General features: G+C 61.9%; 6 protein-coding genes across 6 annotated transcripts; 3 read left to right on the top strand and 3 right to left on the bottom strand.

Moving 5' to 3' along the window:
• Positions 1-1,003: 1,003 nt before the first annotated feature.
• PAN0_012d4539 (uncharacterized protein) lies at positions 1,004-5,686 on the top strand (the record flags this gene model as incomplete). Its single annotated transcript, XM_014800076.1, has 1 exon — positions 1,004-5,686. The coding sequence occupies one exon, from the start codon at positions 1,004-1,006 to the stop codon at positions 5,684-5,686; it is 4,683 nt and encodes a 1,560-aa protein (XP_014655562.1).
• Positions 5,687-7,582: 1,896 nt separating this feature from the next.
• PAN0_012c4538 (uncharacterized protein) lies at positions 7,583-8,418 on the bottom strand (the record flags this gene model as incomplete). Its single annotated transcript, XM_014800075.1, has 2 exons — positions 7,583-7,688; positions 7,745-8,418. 2 exons carry the CDS (start codon positions 8,416-8,418, stop codon positions 7,583-7,585), a joined length of 780 nt encoding a protein of 259 aa, XP_014655561.1.
• A 201-nt stretch (positions 8,419-8,619) lies between these two features.
• On the bottom strand, positions 8,620-9,532 carry PAN0_012c4537 (carbohydrate esterase family 1 protein; the record flags this gene model as incomplete). The annotated part of the gene is made up of 2 exons (XM_014800074.1): positions 8,620-9,054; positions 9,110-9,532. The coding sequence occupies 2 exons, from the start codon at positions 9,530-9,532 to the stop codon at positions 8,620-8,622; spliced, it is 858 nt and encodes a 285-aa protein (XP_014655560.1).
• A 285-nt stretch (positions 9,533-9,817) lies between these two features.
• PAN0_012c4536 (histidinol-phosphate transaminase) lies at positions 9,818-11,199 on the bottom strand (the record flags this gene model as incomplete). The annotated part of the gene is made up of 2 exons (XM_014800073.1): positions 9,818-10,271; positions 10,358-11,199. 2 exons carry the CDS (start codon positions 11,197-11,199, stop codon positions 9,818-9,820), a joined length of 1,296 nt encoding a protein of 431 aa, XP_014655559.1.
• Positions 11,200-11,544: 345 nt separating this feature from the next.
• On the top strand, positions 11,545-12,546 carry PAN0_012d4535 (mitochondrial iron uptake protein; the record flags this gene model as incomplete). Its single annotated transcript, XM_014800072.1, has 3 exons — positions 11,545-12,078; positions 12,188-12,282; positions 12,399-12,546. 3 exons carry the CDS (start codon positions 11,545-11,547, stop codon positions 12,544-12,546), a joined length of 777 nt encoding a protein of 258 aa, XP_014655558.1.
• Positions 12,547-13,100: 554 nt separating this feature from the next.
• On the top strand, positions 13,101-15,248 carry PAN0_012d4534 (uncharacterized protein; the record flags this gene model as incomplete). The annotated part of the gene is made up of 1 exon (XM_014800071.1): positions 13,101-15,248. The coding sequence occupies one exon, from the start codon at positions 13,101-13,103 to the stop codon at positions 15,246-15,248; it is 2,148 nt and encodes a 715-aa protein (XP_014655557.1).
• Positions 15,249-15,313: the final 65 nt, after the last annotated feature.

Here is a 15,313-nt window from a genome sequence, read left to right as displayed (position 1 = left end):
GACGCAATGATTCGGAGAGAAAGTGTGCCGTTGGCGTTCGTATTTCGCAGAAAGGAAGAGCCCAAGGCTGAATGAGAGTGAGTGGGCGTGCAGAGGAGGCGGCGTCGGCTTGGCTAAAAACTCGACACGGCCAAAGCACGCGCAGGCGGGAGAGGCGGATGGAAGAGGGCGGCTCAGCCGGCCAGCCGTGAGCATCGGGCGGAGGAGGAAGAGGAGGGGAGGCGGAAGCAGATTCCAGAGTTTTTGCACTTTTTCATTTTTTCGTCGGTGAGGCGGCGTTGTTGCTGCGCTTTTTTTTCCCTCGTTTCTGCAAGGCAGCAGCGAGGCAGCATCAGCGGCAGCAGCAAGGAACGAACCCCAAGCAAAGCAAAGCAAAGCAGCCCTGCGCCAGTCAAAGCAGTTGCAGCAGCAGCAGCGCATCACCACCCACGCCTTGGCTGCTAGGCTAACCCCAAGCGCAGCGCAGCGCAGACCCAGCCAACCCAGCCAACCCAGCCAAGCCCAGCCCAGTCAATCCAGCGACGTCCGCAGCCAACGCCCGCCTCTCTCTCGCCATCACCCTCTATTCGAGAAGACGACGTTGACGACGACGACCTCCTCCCTCTTCTTTATCACGAAGCGCGAGGGTCCTCTTCTTCTTCCGTTTCTTTCTTCTTTCCCTTCCCCTCCCTTCTTCTTTTCGTAAGGGTCTTCTTCTCCTTCTTTGGATCAACACCCGTCTTTCGCTCGGTTTCGAAAGGCGCGCTCCGATTCAACAAACAGCGAGCTCAGGTCTCGCAACAGCCCCGGTCTCGACGCTAGGCTCGTCTTGGCGACTTGGATTCTCCCAGCTTCGACTTGCGACTCGTGGACTTTGGCTTGTTTCCTGCCCGTTCTCGACTCGTCCTGCTCCGGCCCTGATCGTCTCGACCGCCAGCATCCGATCTCCATCCCCCCAAACCGCGCGACATCCGAAGCAGCACGCCCAAAAGCTGCTTGGCATCTCGACATCCAATCTCTGCCCATGTCGAGTGAATCGCAACCAGCGGGCAACACTAACAACGTCGCCGCCGCTGGTCCCAACGGTGATGCAACCGCAGCCAACTCTCGTCGTCAGTCTGCAGTAAGCCTGCCAAAAGGTGCCGCCGCAAACCCGCGTCCCGCCGCCGCCATCAACTTCGGCTCCGTTCACGACCAGAACGCCATGCTCTCCTCCTCCCCCGCCGCTCAGCCCAGCTCCGGTCAGCATCTCCACGGCGAGAAGCCCACCGTCTTTGGCTCCGTAGCCGCACAAGACCCTCAGTCCAAAAAGACCACCATCGGCTTCGCAGGCGGAAAGCCAGACGCTGCGCCCGCCAACGGCGCCGCCCCCTCCAAGTCCATGGACTTCCAAAAGCTCTTCCAGGGCTCCGGCTCGCCCGCGCCCTCCCAGGCAACCGCATCCAACGCTTCCGGCTCGCCCTCCCCGTCCAACGCCGCTCCTGCATCCACAGCGCCCTCCACACCCCAGCCCAACTCCGGCTCCCAGTCGCAGCAAGCTGGCCGTCCACATGCTTCTTCCAACTTGAGGCCACCAGCAGGCACGCCGCATCACCCGGGTGCCAGGCCTTTCGAGCCCCAGCGTTCGCCTTCGGGTCACCAGGCTCAGGGCTCCCGCATCGCCTCGCAGGCTCCCCCCCACCAGCAGTTCCACGGCCACCCGCAGGGCGCGCCCCAGCAGCCGCGCTCTCCTCACATGGCCAACGCCGTCCCCATGCAGCCCATGCAGCCCATGGGAGGCCCGTGGCAGCACCAGCAGCCCATGGCATACGCACCGCCCCAGTACGGCTACCACCCGGGCTACGGCTACTCGCCCGTCCCCCAGCATTGGGCCGGACAGCAGCCCGGCTACGAGATGCCAGGCACGCCGCGCTCGCCGCGCCACGCCAACCTCGGCGCTTCGCCCATGGGCCCCAACGGCCTTCCCGGCACGCCCTCCATGGCTCCCTCGACGCCGCTCTCGGCGCGCGGCGCCAACGTGCCCCCTTCGCCCTCCACCGCTCACAGCAACGTCAGCTCGCCCGCCCACCAGCCCATGACGCTCGGTCAGCAGCAGGCCAGCCGTCCGCCCACCTTCAGCCCCGCCGCCAGCTACCACTCGCCCTCGCACTCGTTCAGCAACCCCATGAGCCCCGCCGCTCGTCAGTTTGAGCCTGCGCAGAAGAGGCAGAGCGCCGCCATCCGCATCGTCAACCCCGAGACCCAGGCCGCCGTCGATCTGCAGAGCATCCAGAAGACGCCCGCCGCCTCGCAGAAGTCGACCGCGCCTGCATCGGCGACAAGCTCGCCCAGCATCTCGAGGGCCTCGCCCGCCATCGTCCAGCCCGCCCAGAGCAAGCCCATCCGCATGGAGACCCCAGAGGCCTTCATGGCGCGCGTTCAGGCTAGCAAGGAGGAGGCTGCCCGCAAGAAGGCCGAGCAGGAGAGCGGCTCCAAGGACGCCGCCGCCGCTGCGGACAAGAAGCAGGACGACGACGACAAGCAGGCCAAGGAGGCTGCTGACGCCAAGAAGAAGGCCGACGACGACGCTGCTGCCGCCAAGGAGGCTGCTGCCAAGCGCGAGGCCGAAGAGAAGGCCGCCGCTGAGCGCAAGGCTGCCGAGGAAGCCGAGGCCAAGGCCAAGGCCAAGGCCAAGGCCAAGGCTGAAGCCGAGCAGAAGGAGCGCGAGGCAAAGGAGAAGGCCGACGCAGAGGCCAAGGCCAAGGCTGAGGCCGAGGCGGAGGCTCAGCGCAAGGCTGAAGAGGTCAAGAAGGCCGAGGAGGAGGCCAAGTCCAAGGCGGACGCCGCTGCCGAGACCAAGACTGCTTCCGATGAGTCCAAGCCCAAGCCGGCGCCCATCGACACCGAGAAGGCCGCCCGCAGCTCCGTCGCCGACGTCGAGCGCATGGCTCGTGAAGCTTCTTCCGTGCCTCCCTCCAGCCAGGATGCGCCCAAGACCCCCGGTCTTCCTCAGACGCCTCGCACGCCCGGCACTCCCGGCTTTGCCGGTCTGCCCGCCAAGCCTCTCAGCACCATCGGCTCCGCCGCCGCTTCCAACGGCAACGGCATCAAGCTCGACGGCGAGGCTCTCGAGAAGAAGAAGAAGACCGTCACCACCACCGACGCCGCTTCGTCGCCCTCGCAGTCTTCCAACAAGGACAAGGAGGAGGGCTCCTCTTCCGGCGCCTCGGCCTCGCTCGTGGCTGCCAAGTTCATCGACAGCTTCAGCAAGGTCAACTACCCCACCAACATCAACTCGCCCAAGCCCGAGCTCAACCAGTCTGCCGAGCCAGGCAAGTTCCGCTACGACCGAGACTTCCTCATGCAGTTCATGGGCGTCTACACCGAGAAGCCCATCGACCTGCCTCCGCTCGCCTCGATCGGCATGGAGAGTGGCGGCATGGGCGCCGGCCGACTCAACCGTCGTGCCTCGGCCATGGGCCCTCCCGCCGCTCCCGGCCGTGCCCAGGGTCTCGGCATCAGCGGCTCCTCCGGCTTTGGCGGCAAGGGCGGCATCGGCTCCTTCAGCCACCCCGCCAAGACGAGCGAGGAGCGCTTCGCCGCCGCCTCCGGTGCTCGTGCCTCGGGCATGGGCGCTTTCGGCCCCATGGGCTCGTTCAACGCCGGCGCCCGCTCCCAACCTCTTTCCCGCACCGGAAGCGGCAGCACTGCGCTGCCCTCGCGTGACATGATGGGCACCGGCATCCCCAACGGTGGCCGCACCAAGAGCAACCGTGGCCGCCAGCGCGACCCCAACTCGAGCCGCGGTCCCCAGGTCAACCCTCCCGAGAAGGGCGGTCCCACCATCCCTCTCGACCAGGTCGTGCCCCTCGCCAACTCGGAGAACCGATGGAGCCGAGGTGCCAGCCAGGTCAAGGCCGACTCGCCCGAAATGGTGCAGCGAAAGGTCAAGGGTCTGCTCAACAAGCTCACGCTCGAGAAGTTCGACTCGATCTCCAACCAGATCCTCGAGTGGGCCAACAAGTCGGTCTCCGAGGACGACGGACGCACGTTGCGACAGGTCATTCAGCTCATCTTCGAGAAGGCCACCGACGAGGCTGCCTGGTCCGAGATGTACGCCCGTCTCTGCCGAAAGCTCATGGAGGAGGTCAGCCCCGAGGTCAAGGACGAGAGCCTGCGCACCACCGACGGCAAGCCCGTCGTTGGCGGCTCGCTCTTCCGCAAGTACCTGCTCAACCGTTGTCAGGAGGACTTCGAGCGTGGCTGGGCCCAGCGAGACACCGCCATCGCCGCTGCCAAGTCCAAGGAGGCCGAGGACAAGGCCAAGAAGGACAGCAACGACAAGGCCGAGGCCGAGGCCAAGGCTGCCGAGGAGCGCGGCGAGAAGCCCTCGGACGCACCCAAGGAGGCCGAGCTGCTCTCCGACGAGTACTACGAGGCCCAGAAGGCCAAGCGACGTGGTCTCGGTCTTGTGCGCTTCATTGGTGAGCTGTTCAAGCTTAGCATGTTGACAGAGCGTATCATGCACGTCTGCATCAAGAAGCTGCTCGCCAACGCCACCGACCCCGAGGAGGAGGAGATCGAGTCGCTCTGCAAGCTCATGACCACCGTCGGCAAGCTGCTCGACTCGGAGAAGGCGCGCGGCCACATGGACATCTACTTCCAGCGCATGAACGAGATGTCCAAGAACGAGGTGTCGATCAACTCGCGAATGCGATTCATGCTCAAGGACGTCATCGAGCTCCGCGAGTCGAGGTGGGTGCCGCGACACGACAACTCGGCGCCCAAGACCATCGCCCAGATTCACGCCGATGCCGCGAGGCAGAAGCAGCAGCAGGACGCCGAGAACGCCATGCGCGCTCGTGGCGGCCCCATCTCGCGCGGCGGATCCAAGCGTGGTCAGGCTCGCGACAACGGCCCGGACGGCTGGAGCACCGTCGGCGGTGTCGCCCCTCCCCCGCGTCCCGGCAAGGCCGGCGACCTGTCGCACTTTGGCAAGATCGAGCGCGGCTCATCGGGACGCCCTCTCTCCTTTGGTCCTTCCACCATGCTTGGCAGGAAGAACCAGGGCAAGGGCTCCGAGGACGGCAGCCAGCCTCCCACGCGCACCAGCTCGCAGACCAACATGTTCTCGCTGCTCAACCAGGCCGGCGAGGGCGATGCTGCGCCGAGCGAGGAGCCTCAGCGTCCCAAGCTCAACCTTGCACCGCGCACCAAGCCCCTTCCCGGCGCCGACGACGACAAGGAGGGCGAGAACGATGGCGACGAGGACGCTGGCAAGGCCTCGGACATGTCGGACGAGGAGGCCAAGCGCAAGATCGCCAACGACATCAAGGAGTTCCTCGAGATCAAGGACGTCAACGAGGGTGTCGAGGCCTTCAACACGCTGCCTGCGTCGCGACAGGCCGAGTTTGTGGACAAGATCGTCGGCACGGCCATCGAGAAGAAGAAGGAGGACGTGGCTAACGTGGCGGCGCTATTCGCCAAGCTCAGCGAGGATGGTCACCTGGACGAGGAGTCTGCCTTCAAGGGCTTCGAGCCGCACATGGAGTTCCTGGACGATGCTTCCATCGACATTCCCGCCATCTACTCGTTTGTGGCGGATCTGCTGGTGGCGGCGAACCTGTCGCAGGAGAAGATCGAGGAGTTGGCCGGCAAGATCGAGGGCGACGGCCTCAAAACCCCCAAGGACAAGCTCCTTGAAAAGGTTGCCGCTGCTCGGGAGTGATGGCTGTACGCCGTCATGCCTGTTGCTGCAAGCAGCCACCCACGCGTTGCTAGGACTGTGGGTGCGTTTGGTCGTCTCTCTCGCTCCTTCGGATCTTTCTCTCTCTCCTGGCTTCTAGCGGAAGTTCCCCCTTCTTGGCTCGGCTAATAGACCTAGGCAGGTTTCCTTTGACATCCATCTCGGGAGACGGCTCGTCGTGTCGTGGTTTTTCGTCTCGTTCGGATCGCGTGCGCATCTATCGCTGGCGTCTTTTGCGCGTCGTTTGGCGCGGCAGTGCCACTCGCTCATCCTCCTCTTTTCACCTTATGCGTGGCAGCTTTTGCTGTGCCGCTTTATGCACTCTCCCCCTCTTCAAAAACAAAATCTCTTCAAAAAAACGACACGATCGACAAGATTTCCCTTTCCCCTTTTTCGACCAACGCTAGGTTGTGCCAAGTGATGGTGCACCTGCGTTCCGTACGATGCGAAAAACGCCCGCCCCCCCGAGTCTAGTTCTTCGATTTGGACATCGACCCCCCTCTCGCCCCCCCCGTTGCGTTCCGAGCCTGTACATATCCCGTCGAAGCTCAACCTTGCCTTGCCCTCTTTATCCCGGTGTCCGAAAGTTTGATGAGAGGAATGCACGTGAAGGGAAGGGACAGCGTTCGGCCGTTAGAGGTTGCGAGTCAAGATTGTACGGACGTGTCTCCGTCGAACCGGTTTTGGCCTCCCCGCAAAACTGGTTGTATGTGTGGTGGGGCACTCGTCTGGTTGCAGCCAGTGGGTGTAGCGCGTGAAACGTACGTCGAGTGAGTGTAAGAATGCTCCGGATGGCTGGTGGGATGCGGGTCTCTTACGCTTCCAGTCGGAACTCATTCTTGCCCGCCATTCCCCAAGGTTTGGTGCTGCAAGCAAAGGACGACGAGGTGAACATCGTCGTCTGGCACCTTGGTGGATTGCAGCTACTTGCGTAATTTGACAGAATCACATCGAAGCTCAATCTTGCCTTTCTTGCCCCCTCACCCCTCGGATGCTGCTGGGAGCAAAGCACGACGCGATGTACATCGTTGTTTGGTCATCCGAGGTTGACTGGCGTGTCTCTACACTTCGAGTCTTGTCCCCCGTTTGGCCTCGACCCGACAAGGCCGTCTGATTGTGTGCGGAGCTGCGCATCTTTGAGGCACTCGTCTCATTGCAGTCAGTCCCCAAACTGAGAATCCCTAGATTGCACCCAGTTGCGCGTCTCTACACGTCGATGCTCATCCGTGTCTCCGATTGGCCTCGATCCCAAACACGGCTGCTGAGAGTGCGGTGGCTTAAAGTCGATTGCACGGAGCACCACCAAGAGGGTATGGCGACCATATCGTACACATGTGAGCTCGAGCAGGCGGCGATGGCACAGTAGCGAGGGGTTGAACTGGGACCCAGGCTCGTCTGTCGCACCGCGAATGTCCGGCCAAGCGCAGCCAGTGCATATAGTGAGTGGATCTTACGTCCAACAGTGTCGGTGAGATCACTCTTGGAGATGCATGTGTGTACGCAGTGAGGCGAAGATCAATCTTGCCTCTTCGCTTTGCGCGGAAGTTTGCTGCTGTGATGAGCACGATTAGGCGGGTAGCTTCGTTGAGCCTCCTGGTTTTGCGCCTCGACTCAATGAGGCTGACGAGTGGAGAGCTGCACGAAGTGATGTTGCCTGTCTGGGTCCAAGTTGCATGACAGATTGCTAGCGTTGAGATCATGCCGTTTCGTGTCGCAATCTAACCGCACAACGCCGCACAACGCCGCCGTGAGACTGTAGAAACAGCTATGAGCTTGTCGAGCACACGCCTCGAGGTCTCAGCCGTGGTTCAGCACGGCCTGGAATTGGATACAGCGAGTCTTGATATCAGGCGCACGTGGGTACTGAAGGAATGGCATTCACGGCTGCTCGTCGGTCGCAGCCCAAGCGACGATCTGGCTGGCCGAGGCAAAGCGGCCATTGATGCGCCCGAACGAGTGCGAAGTCTTCTTCGAGCTGCGCTTCCTGCGTGTGCGGTTGCGATAGTCGAGGTGCTTGCGCTTCTTGGCTGGTTGTTTGACCTTGCCTCGCGTGGAACGTGCAAGATCGTCGACAGGCTCATCGTCGTCCGGGTCGAGACGCGCGCGGCCAATGAGCCAGGAAATTGGTCTTCGGTCTTGGACGACGCTGTAGCGGCCTCGTCGTTGTACGCGGGCAGCAGTGCACCGGCTTGATCGTTGTCTTCGCACAACGATGCAGGAGATTCGTCCTTGACCTTGGACGAAAATACAGCTGCTTTGTCGCAGTCCTCGAACTTGAGTATACGAGCTGAGTCGTCGGCCGGGAGCAGCATCGCCGCTGCTGGCTTGTCCGCCTTGGGAAATGCGGCACCGGCTCGATCGGCGTCCTCGGACAAAGACGCAGCAGCTTCGTATTTGACTTTGAAGGCTTCGTCGCTGTCTGAGGACCTGGCTGCGCGGGATTGAGCGTCGTCCGCGCGCAGCACGGCAGCAACCTTGTCGTCGTTATCGGGCAGAGACTCGTCAAGGACCGGAGAATTCCTCTGGGGCTGAAGAGACGTGTGGGGATGTCCGGAGGCGCAGTCATGGCGAGGCGTGGCTCGACGCTGGCTGCCCCACTTCAGTCGAGGCATGCTTGCACCACCGAGTCTTGTACTGAAAACCAGACAAGGCGAGCAGAGTGGCTTTGTGGGCTTGGCTTGAAGCTGTTCGCCAGAATGCAGACGAAGCCACATCGAGTGGTGGTGGTCGAGACGCAAGCGCGCTCCTTTCGCCCACAGATGCCGTCGAAACTCAAGGTCTAAGCTTTCCTCACCGCAGTTGTCCCGCGTCAACAACTCAACTACATCACGCATCGTCTGCTTTCGTCAGAATCTCCTGATTTCCATTGAATGTGCGGAAAGAAGGCTAGTCCTTTGCGTCTTGCGTCCGGCGGTTCAGGCGCTGAGGAGCTTTGCGTGGAACTTGATGTGGTCCTCGGCAAAGGTGGAGATAAAGTAGTAGCTGTGGTCGTATCCATCCTGGAGCCTGACGCTGACGTTGTTGAATCCCTTGTTCTTTGCGACCTTTTCAAAGTTTTCGGGAAGGAGCTGGCCCTGCTTGTAGAAGTCGTCTGCGGTGCCCGAGTCGATGAGGATGTCGGGCTGACCATCTGCCTGGTCGAGCAGAAGCGTAGCGTCGTACTGCTTGCCTTCCTCGAGGCCCGAGGCGAGGTATCCTTCGAAGGCCTTCTTGCCCCAGGGGCAGGCAGTGGGGTTGCAAATGGGCGAGAAGGCAGATGCGCTTCGATAGGCAGAGCGGTTCTTGAGGTAGAGTGTGAGCGCTCCATGTCCGCCCATCGAGTGGCCAAAGATCGAGGCTCGGCTCGTGTCCTGTTAGAAAAGTCAGCATCTCAGTCGGACACTGGGAGGTAGGACATGGACTTACGATGGGAAGGTCGCTCGAGGCGATCTTGTTGGGCAGCTCGTCGACAATGTAGTTGTACATGTTGTAGCACTTGTTCCAGGGCTGCTTGGTTGCGTTCAGGTAGAATCCAGCGCCGGTGCCAAAGTCGTAGCTCTCATCTTCACCGTCGACGCCGGCGCCGCGCGGGGAAGTGTCCGGAAACACGAGCGCAATCTGAGCGGCTTCGGCTGCGTTGAAGAAGCCACCCTTCTGAGCGGCGTTGTCCTCGGTGCACGTGAGACCGGAGAGGTAGTAGAGCACTGGCACTTTGTGCGAGGATGAGGCGGACGAGGGCACAAACACGTTGATCTGCGTCTCGAGCGAGCCGAGCGCGGAAGAGGTGAATGCGTACTTGGTCAGCTGGCCCCCAGCCACCTTGTTGCTCGACTTGGTACTGAACGTCATTTTGAATGAGAGAGGGTGGTGTGGTGCGAAGGAGAGAGAAGGCGGATGCTGTGGGAGAGGAAAGAGGTCAGTGCATGCTGGGCTCGCGAGGTGGAGGCAGCCAAAGTCAAGTCGCCGTCATTTCCACGTTTTCCCCGCCACTCGCCGACGATCATCTCGTGCGGCAGATTGGGTGCCACTCCCTCCACTGCGCCGCTCGATTAGCTCTTTCACACTAGAATCCCACACGGTCGATCATGATGCCCACCAACTTGCATTGCAAACACGGTGATCTAGACGACAACATCACTTGGAACCATCGAGGAGGCCCTTCATGAGCTCGATGCAGCGCTTGTTCTCCGCCTCGGTGCCCACGGTGACTCTCAAGCAGCCAGCACAGCCAAGGTCCTTGGCACGGTTGCGCACCACCAGCCCCATCTCCTCGGCCATGCGCTTGTACACCATCTGCGCCACGTCGTTGTCCGGCTTGGAGCGTGTCTGGAGATCCAGGATCTGCACCAGCACAAAGTTGGCTTCGTTGGCGCCAAGGATCGCGCCCGTGCCGGGGACGGTCTTGAGGTCGGCCATGAGCTGGTCGCGGTTGCGGATGAGTGTCTGGACGTTTTCACGCATCTGGGCGATGCCCTGAGGCGAGAGTGCTAACGAGGCAAGGTGGGCGGTGGGCGACGAGATGTTGTACGGCGCCTTGGTGTTGTTCATGATCTGCACCAATGCCGGCTGTGCAAATGCAATTCCCAGGCTATGCAGTGAGGAAGAAATGGAAGGAAGGTTCAGTCAGTGGGGAAGCACATAGACGACTGATGATGTTGAGGAGGGCAAGCTTACCGAATGGCTGCGAGACCGAATGCCTTGGAGAGCGTCTGTGTGACCATGACGTTCTGGTATTCGTGGACGAGGCTGACGGCGCTCACCACGTCGTCCTGAGCACGCTTGCCCATTGCCTTCTCCTCCTCGGCAAAGTCGATGTACGCCTCGTCGACCACAACAAGACCCTTGTAGTCTGGGTTGTCGAGCACCTTCTTGACGTCGGTTGGCGGGATCAATGTTCCGGTGGGGTTGCCTGGCGAGCAAATAAAGGTGATCTTGATGTCCGGGTCTTCGCTGAGCTTCTTGTTGACCGCTTCCACATCGAGAGCGAACTTGCCACCCTCGGTGATGAGTGGCACCTTGACGACTTCGAGGTCGTTGACGGCTGCGCACACGCTGTACATGCCGTAGGTGGGTGGGCAGATGAGGATCTTGTCCTTGCCGGGACGGCAGCAGACGCGCTGGACGAGGTCGAGCACCTCGTCGCTGCCTACGCCGAGGAAGACGAAGGCATCGTTGGGAACGCCACGCAGCTGTGCAAGCGACTCCTTGATGCCAAAGAGGCCCGGATCCGGGTATCGGTTGAGCGAGAGCGGGTCGTCGGCCTCGTTCGACTGCACGGGTGTGGCGCCATTCGAGGTGCCCGGGTTGTGAGGGATGACAGACTTGGGCGGCAGCGAGTGGCCGAGGCTGTTCTCGTTGGCATCGAGCAGGATGCCAGATTGGTAGTCATCGCGTGCACAGCGGTACGGCTCGAGCGATAGAATGTTGGGGCGGATGAGGTTCTCGAGCTTGAAGTGGGCGGGCTTGTGGGCGGCAGCTGCCGAGTTGGCCTCGCCGTTGAGGCCCTTGATCGTCATGGTGGTGGTGGTGAGGCGTGTGTGTGCAGCTATTCTCGTTGCGAGTGGGAAGGACGATGCGACGGTGGAGGCTGAGGGTGGCCCTTTATCTTATATGGATCGGTGGGCAGGAATGACTCGTGGTTGACAAGAGCGAGCCTGCTGTCTTGAAGGTGCAGGTGAAGTGCAATCTGGTAACCGACTTCCGACAGCGCTTTGGCAAGGCGGCTCGGAAGTGTGGCTGATTTGCAACGGCCAAAATTTAGGTTGCCGGCGTTGACTCGCAGATAGCGCGAGTCACGCCTTGTTCTTCCAATCGGCCGAGTGCGCGCCTCCACACACACAGCGCCCCAAAAGGCTGCCGCCATGTCTGCGCTCACCCTCGACTTTCGACGCTTAACCACACTCACTGCGACATCACGCTGCTTCAAGTCGACCTCCATTGGCGATCGATCGAGCCAAGCCAAGGAAGAACGCAGCTCGGACATGAAGCTGCCGATGATGCTTCGGACCACGACCCAGCGCGGCCTGCTGCCATCGGCGGCGCTCCGATCGATCCCACCACGCACGGTCGCTACGCCTGCTCTCCGCCTCGGCCCCTCCGAATCCTGGCGCCGATCCTCGCGCTCGATACCGGCCAGAGCGCACACTATTCCTTCGTTGCTTCGTTCCTTCAACTCCTCGAGTGTGGCGGCGCAACCCACCGCCAAGTACAGCGCCTCGCCGCTGAGCGATGGAGAGTACCACAAGCTGTCGAATCAGGCGATCGACTCGCTCACCGAGACGTTTGAGACGCTGCTCGAGGATGCAGACATCGACGCGCTCGAGCAAGAGGCTCGAGCGGGCATGCAGGATACCTCTCGCGGATCACCCTCGTCGGAATGGGACATTGAATGCGCCGTGAGTACCTCGCCGAGATCGCGTCGGCTGATCCGATGCGATCACCAGGATCCAGCTCTGGGCACACATCACTAACTTTTGAGCCCTTGCTCTCCTCCACCCAACAAAGTCTGGCGTCATGAACCTCAGGTGCGGCGTGCACGGGACGTGGGTCATCAACAAGCAGCCTCCCAACAAGCAGATCTGGCTGTCCAGCCCCAAGAGGTAAGTGATGGGCCGCCCACGCCCTGCTCATGCGCCGCAACTGCCCGAACGAGCACACCGCTGACCCTGCTTGTTATTGCGCCCATCTTTCATGTCGCTCTCTTTTCACGTCACAGCGGTCCCAAGAGGTTCGACTACGACGCCGACTCCAAGACGTGGTTCTGCCACAAAGAGGGCGAAACGTCCACGCTGCACGAACTCCTCCAGGGCGAGCTCTCCGAGGTCTTTGCAACCGACGTCGAGATCCTGCTGGAAGACGAGTAACCCAGCTTTTGTCATTTGCATCGAATGCTTGAGCCATGCCAACATGCCATGCCGCCTTTCACGCTTTCGCCGATTTCGTGTAGTAATTTCGGCTGATCCGATCCGCCGATTTTTTAGGCACCTGAGCCAAGCCCCCACGACCAGGAAAAGCTGAGAAATCGCGTAAAGCGCGAGGGTGGGCGTGTCGCAGGTCGCAGGTGTTGGACCCTCGGAGACTTCGGTGTGTGTGTGCTTTGCGAGCATCCTGCAGGCCGCCTCCACCCTGCGAAAACCCCTTAAAAATCAATGCTGCCCAAAAGGCCCGTCTGCTGAACTGAGCCTCGCCCACACTCTGTTGGCGAATGACACATGCGACCGACCGCCTGGGCCTCCTCTCTCTCTTGCCTTAGCTCCACCATCCATCCATCCGCCTTCCGCCCACCCGACCGCTGCAGCCTTTCAGCTAATATTGCAGTCCACACGAGCCGTATCTTTCACGCATACAACGCGCTGTCAGGGTTCTATCCCAGTCCAATCATCCTATCCAGAGTGAGCTCGGGCTACAGGACAGCGACATGGTCAGTCTACGCTCTTCAAAGCGGCAGCAGGAGAGAAATGTGGGAAGCGGCCGAACAGCCAAAACGCGCGCGCCGTCGTCGTCGTCGTCCGCCGTGAAGGGCTCGCTCCACCTGCAATCCGACGAAAACGCGTCTCACATTCGACAGGCCCTGAGCGACATCAAGAACGTCGCGGCCGGGCGCCGACCTGAAGCTGCGGCGAGCGGCACGCAGCGTCAACCCCTGGGCGATCGCAACGCACCACCGCAGAGCCAACAGACTCAAGCAAAGAGCAAGGCTCGGCCTGCTTCCCAGTTGGCCGCGACTGCCAAATCCACATCGCGCGCTTCCGCGTCAAGGACTGCATCGATACGACCGAAGCGCAGTGCCGCCGATCAAAACACCAAGGCCAAGCCGAGCACCCTCGCTCGAGCGAGGACTCTCAGCCGAGGCTCAGTGCAAGAAGTCAGCAGGACTGAGTCTCGCGCCTTCTCGCACGTCGAAGTGCCGTCGGCTTCGCACCTTCGTGAGTCGTCGGCGGGCGATTCACTTTCGGCGCAGATCGAGGCGGCGGCGCGTCGCACGGCCAAACCGGCACCAACACATGCTGAGCTCAGCCGCGTGTCGCCGGCTCTCGACAGTGACGATCTCGAGTATTTCGACTCGAACACGCTGCCCATGCCACGCGAGCAGCAGGAGGCACAAGACCCGAACCCCTCTTCGCAAGGAGGCGGCTCGGATGCAGGCTCGGCCACAGTACACGGATCCTCGGACAAGGAGAATCTGCCTCCGCTCGCCGCTCGCGCATCTGCCAGTATCAGACCGCCGCCACGCGAGCGCGCAGGAGTATTGCAAGCTTTGGAGGGCGGGCAGCCGGTGCACTCGACGCCGATGGTGCGCGCGCGCTCTCGCGGCACCGGCGCACTGTTGGACGATCTGTTCCTCGTCGAATCGGATGGCAGTCAGCCCGACTCGCCGGGCGTCGCACGCCGCGCACCGCTGACCGAATCCGCACAGCAGCTGCTCGACTACCAGGATCGCGGCGTGTCCAAGGTGATGGCGTGGAAAGCCGCGGGGCGTGATCCGGCTGCCCACCTGGCGCAGCGCGCCCCCTCGTCTCCCGGTGGCTCGAATGCAGACTCGTGGCCGACGGAGGCCGAGGATGATGCGGATCGCGCGAAGAACGTGGCGAGCGACGAGAGCGACGAATTTGGCTTTTTCAGTGCCGAGCGCAAGATCCGCAAGCGGGCGCAGGCGTCGGTCGAGCCCGAAGAACAAGGCGCGCAGTATACACAGAGCAGCTCGGCTCAATGGATGCCGGAAGTTGTTGCAACGGACCCGTTCAACACGAGCGACGATAGGCGGCTGGCGGAGCAGGCGTTTGCGGGCATGTCGAGCCCGCCACTTGCACCAGCGCGTCACGAGACGCCGGGCTCGCAGCCAGCATCGGACGGCGAGCCTGACAGCGATGGCGAACAAAATTCAGCAGGGCAGCCAGCAGAGGAGGACAGCGAGATGTCGCCTGAGCCAGCGCCCGTGCGACGCTCCACGCGCGTGGAGCAAGAACGGCAACCGGCGGAAGATTCAGATGACGAAGCTCCGCAGGCCAAGCGGCGTGCGGCCACTGTGACGACGCGGCGCCGTTCGGAGCGGCACGCGGATCAGAAGCAGAGCGCAGAAGCTAGCGTCGAGAGCAAGCGCAAGCCCACGACGAAAGGGGCGGCGCGCAACAAACGCGCGTCGCTGTCATCGTCGTCGTCGGAGGTTGAAGTGGTGGTGGAGGGGCCGCGCAAGCGCAAGGCGACGACGAAAGCAGCGCGCCAGAAACCTTTGTCAGAGGACGAGGACGAGAACGAGGAGGAGGAGGAGGAGTCGCCCTTGGCGGCCAACCTGCGCATGGACGACTATGTCAAGCTACTCCCGCCGCGTCGGCGTGCCACCAAGTCCAAGTCCACGCCCAAGGCGCGAGCGACGCGAGCGACGGCGACGAAGCGCAAGACCAAAGCGAAGGCCAAGGCCAAGGCCACGGCCAAGAGTGACGACGACGAGGAGAGGGACGAAGTGGGGTCGTCGCCGATTCACACGGACGACTCGGAGCGCACTAAGGCGGTCAAGCAGCTCAGAGAGGTCGAGGACTACAGTCTCGAGGTCGAGCTGGTGCTCTAGCTGCCATACGCACACGCTCACACGCAGACGCAGACGCACAACATGCGCATTGTAACGGGGCACGA

Source organism: Moesziomyces antarcticus, assembly GCF_000747765.1.
Source record: "Moesziomyces antarcticus DNA, scaffold: scaffold_v10012, strain JCM 10317, whole genome shotgun sequence".
NCBI lineage: Eukaryota > Fungi > Basidiomycota > Ustilaginomycetes > Ustilaginales > Ustilaginaceae > Moesziomyces > Moesziomyces antarcticus.
This window is presented reverse-complemented; position numbering and strand designations above follow the sequence as displayed.